The sequence below is a fragment of the Engraulis encrasicolus genome, chromosome 12, assembly GCF_034702125.1.
Source record: "Engraulis encrasicolus isolate BLACKSEA-1 chromosome 12, IST_EnEncr_1.0, whole genome shotgun sequence".
Classification (NCBI taxonomy): Eukaryota; Metazoa; Chordata; class Actinopteri; order Clupeiformes; family Engraulidae; genus Engraulis; species Engraulis encrasicolus.
The window spans coordinates 21742276-21747275 of NC_085868.1; the positions used below are offsets into that span (position 1 = coordinate 21742276).

The window sequence follows — 5000 nt, forward strand, 5'->3', positions numbered from 1 at the left end:
GTCCAGTGGACTTCGTAACCATGAAGCGTGGCTATGAGCCGGTCCGGCGTCTCTCCACTGTCTCTGCGGTAACCAAACCTGCCCACTACATCCTCACCACCCATTGGCTCTGGTACTACAAGGGCGACCACGGCAACTGGATAGAGTATGGACAGCCGGTGAGTGTGTTTGTGATTGTGTTCGTCAGTTTAACCAGGAAGTGACTCGGTTAATCACATATTTTGTGTCTTTGTGTTTATTTTCATGACCATTTAATACAGTGATTCTCAACCTTTTTTGAACAAACACCCGCTTGACCTCATCATGAACCTCCCAACGCCCTAGTGATCTCGTCATAAACCTGCCAAGGCCTAAGAAAATTAAAAGTTTGGTTCCGGTTGGTTGTCAGCTTTGGTCATGGGTCGGTCGGAATTTATTTATTTTTTTTCGATTTTTTTTCTTCAATTTTTTTTTAATGTCCGACACCCCCAACCCCCCACATGCGCCAGATTTCGTCATATACGTTGTTGGAACAATGCCAAGGTGGAGTGAGGCCTGCTAAAGCTACAATGAAATAGCCTACAATGAGCCAATTATACTGACCGTCACCGAAATGAGGATATGATGCGTAATAGCCTACCGTTTCTGGCAAAACTTGTCCAGCTGTCAGTTGCCTGACAGTGCTATTTTAACTCCTGTATGCCTATGTCCCGTTTACTTTTTTGATTCCTTTCCATCATCCGTTGTAGACCATATTTTCATTGCGATGAAGGTTCTGGCTTGCAAACATTCTATTTACGGTACTCACTTTTTTGTTTTACGCGAGGATGTAGACACCTGAGGCGATATGAATGTTTTAATGGCGGGTGATTGAGGGGCAACATCGTCATAGTCATTAAATCATCATTGGAGGAAACTGTAGTAGTCCTAGGTCTTCATCGAACAGTCGTAATTGTGGCGACATCATCGTTCATTTCTATTTCATTATTTGGAGGAGGTGCGGAGAGTCAGACAGTGACAGGCGCCCTGCTCCTGTGCAATGGTGGAGGGACAAGCAGAGAGAGAGAGAGCGAGAAAATAACGGGCGCAGGCCAACGGACTTCTTGGTTAACCAAGCCTTGTGGTAAATGAAAGAATGAAGGAAAACTTGGGCAAAGCATTTCCCTTCTCTCATATTAACTGATTTTACAAGGTGTTGATACAGTGCTACTTTAGTATTGTTATAACGAGTTATGCATCTCGTCGAACATGCAGCGCGACTGAATGGAAGCCCTTTTCTAACACGAGGAGACAATATCAATACATTCGAAAATCGTGGATACTCATAATGTTGTCTGTGTGTTGCATTTCGAGGCGGGTGGTCAGGCTGTGTCAGTGTCGGGTGAGGTAAGGCTACTGACTTATTATTTGACAGGCATTTTCGCCAGGTTCCCAAACTATCCTACATCGTAGGCTATTAGTCTGCAAGAACGCTATGAGGCAAGTTGTTTAAAACTTACGAGCTACAACGACAACCAATTAGCATGTTGTAGCATAATAATTAGCCTACACCGAGTAGGTGCGCAACTCTGCAGTGACATTTGGGGTTTTCTAATATCAAGCCGGCGGCCCTTAAGGCGCGCGCGTGTGTGTTGCTCCTATGTGGATAGTCATGCGATGCAAATTCAGTAACTTGCAGGCAGGTAGAAAGTGAGAGATGGCGAGTTATGGGAATGAATAAACGTGTTGTGTCTTGTCTACTGTATATGAACACCCGTCCACACGACATCGATATATTTTTTGAGGATTCCAAAAACTAAAAAAAATGTTTTTGGGTCGCACAAAAAATGATAGGGTCGGTCGGCAACCGGAACCAAAACAATATTTTTTCTAGGCCCAATGCCCCCCTTAGTATTGAAAAATTAATAGACTAATGCCCTCCAATGGGAGCCAAGGCCAGGCCCCAATCAACTGCATCCTTCTCAACATCCCCCCTAGGGCTCTCCAACGACCCCTGGGGGGCTGTACCGCCCCCGTTGAGAAACACTAATTTAATAGGTATGGTCAACTAGTGTGTACGACACTGGTGTGTGTGTGTCGTGAGGGAGTAGCCAGTGTATTGTGAACATAATTCAGTGTAATGATGCTGTGTTATTGGGTGATGTCGCTGTCCGTGGTCCTGAAAGCAAATGAAATGTGTAAATCAACACCAAAGCATAGATTTTTGATCTTGAACGCCAGCCGTCTTGAAAGTGCTGACCGCCAATAATCCATCAGTGAATACAGAGGCACAAAGCTATGGTCATAATCTGTCCACTCTTTCAAATGTTATTGCCTGAACAAAACTCCGGACAAAACAAGGGTATGCCACTCCCAGGTCAAAAGTAGGGTCATAGTATGGCTGGGTCGTGAGGAAAATGCTTTCACACCCACTTATTTAAGTCTCAGGGCTGTCTCAGAGGGTCTCAGAGACCCTCAATTTGACCTCCATTCATAAAGAAACACCATCTATGAAGTACTGAGGAGCTCCAATTTCACATAGAGGGTGTGTGTGTGTGTGTGTGTGTGTGTGTGTGTGTGTGTGTGTGTGTGTGTGTGTGTGTGTGTGTGTGTGTGTGTGTGTGTGTGTGTGTGTGTGTGTGTGTGTGTTCTTCTGGTGTAGTGCAGGTGCAGTCGCATACGTAGTGCAGTTCTTGCTGTGTTTGGTGGTTGATTTCATCCATAGCTCTGTGTGTGTGTGTGTGTGTGTGTGTGTGTGTGTGTGTGTGTGTGTGTGTGTGTGTGTGTGTGTGTGTGTGTGTGTGTGTGTGTGTGTGTGTTCTTGTCTTCTTGTAGGACGATAAAGGCCGTGTGACGTCTCTGTCATCGCAGGAGCTGGAGGAGGCCTACGCGCGTGACGACAGCAGCAAGATCTCCGTCAGGAAGGGACACCGCCTCTACTACATCAGTTTCCATGGTAACCATCTTATCTCCCACTCCTCTGCTCTGCTCACTCTATCTGTGTCTCTTGTGTCTGTCTCCGTCTCGCACACAGATACTGACACACATACACACATATATACAGTATATGCACATACACACACATACCTGTATGCACACATCTGGAAACGGGCACATGCACGCACACACAGAAATACTCACACAGACATACTCGCACATACAGAGACACACGCAGAAATCCCTCAAACACACTCATACTGCCTCTCTCTAAAACACACACACACACACACACACACACACACACACACACACACACACACACACACACACACACACACACACACACACACACACACACACACAGAGCTATTTGTGATTGGCAACAGAAGGCCTTGTACCATTTCAAGCGTCCCACACTGTCTGACTAAGTCAGTGGTCATTGTGACAGCCATAAGGCGTGTGGAGATGCGTTAGAGGACACATCATTTTCAGATCGTTAGGGATAAATGAAAGAAAAATGTCTGCACACTTAAATCCTCGTTGTGTTCTTTTAATTTGCCAAGCTCACTGAGTTCTTAGGAAGGTCGGTAGACAGAAAGCTTGGCAGATTAAAAGAACACAACCAAGGTAAGTGTGCAGACATTTTTCTTTCATTCATCACAGTTTTTGTTTACGTTTGGCACCTTTTAATCAAGAGTGCGGTGTAATCTGGTTAAATACAGATCGTTTGGGATAAAATACACCGTTTAACATTGCAAATTGGGCTGGAGCTGCTGATCCAAGAAATTGTTCAGTTACTTTTCTTTTCAAGTCAATCTCTCACTCTATTCTGTATCTAAATAAAGGCATAGAAAGCCTCAAAGTATCTTAAAAGGCACACTATGTAATATTGTTAGTAGTTTATTTCCAAAATTCATGCTGCCTATTCACAAATGTTACTTTTTTCCACCACAACATTATAATACCAAAAGTATTCGCTCACCTGCCTTGACTCAAATATGAACTTGAGTGTCATCCCATTCCTAACCCATAGGGTTCAATATGATATCGGTCCACCTTTTGCAGCTGTTACAGCTTCAACTCATCTGGAAAGGCTACCCACAAGGCTGAGGGGTGTGTTTATAGGATCTTTTGGACCATTCTTCCAAAAGTTCATTGGTGAGGAGAGGCATGATTCCTCACTCCAGAGAACGTGTCTCCACTGCTCCGTTGCTGCACTGGCCCATTGGGGCCGTGCTTTAACACCACTGCATCTGACACTTTGCGTTGCAATTGGTGATGTATGCCTTTGATGCAGCTGCTCGGCCATGGAAACTCATGATGAAAAGGTGATTGCTTCACAATTCAGCGCCCAAAACCACGCCAGGCAAGGTTATAGGACCGTTAAACTGAATCACAGCAGGTGTAGGGTCAAAGACGTGCAAAATGAAATTGTCATTCAGTGTAACGGATACCTTCTGCTGACTGTAACTGTAAAAAACATGACTCTTTTTATTTTATTTTTTTTTCCAGTGAATTCATGAAAGCCTCGGCTGTCATCCACTCACTTGAAACAATTTAAAATCATGTTTTTTACCATTACAGTCAGCAGAAGGTATACGTTACACTGAATGACAATGCCGCTTTGCACGTCTTTGACCCTGTAGTAGTACGTTGTGTGCCCATGAAAGCGAAGGGATTAAAGAGGATTGGCGCAAGCGTGGAACTGCTTTTTATACCCTCTCGGAAGGGTACAATGACGACCTCCCGTAGAGAGAGAATAGTCAAACGAAATTCGACTGATAAAAGAACCCATTGCATGAAGCTCTCTGCGTACTGTATTTAGGCTAATCTGAAGGTCCCATGTAGTTTGGAGCTCCTTTGCAACTGACTGTGCAGAAAGTCGACCACTTCTTTGCACTATCCACTGACCCCCCTGTTCCAGTTGAATGTGGAATACGTAGGAGCGAGGAGATTTCATTACTGGGTTTGTTGCACAGGTGGCAGTTCCACATTGGAATTCACTGAGCTCCCCAGAGCAACCCATTCTTTCACAAGTGTTTGTAAATACAGTCTTATTCTGATCATTTGGATTGGAGAGAGTGAATGCTTTTGGTAACATA

General features: G+C 44.5%; 1 protein-coding gene across 2 annotated transcripts in view; it reads left to right on the forward strand.

The window, feature by feature from the left end:
* Positions 1-5000, forward strand: part of parp12b (poly (ADP-ribose) polymerase family, member 12b) — an 18656-nt gene that overhangs the window by 10243 nt on the left and 3413 nt on the right. For both annotated transcript variants that reach the window (XM_063211749.1, XM_063211750.1), the window contains exons 6-7: positions 1-158; positions 2794-2914. The exon at positions 1-158 is cut by the window's left edge and continues 11 nt beyond it. In XM_063211749.1, the coding sequence (XP_063067819.1) occupies positions 1-158; positions 2794-2914 (279 nt within the window). The remainder of the gene's footprint in view (positions 159-2793; positions 2915-5000) is intronic.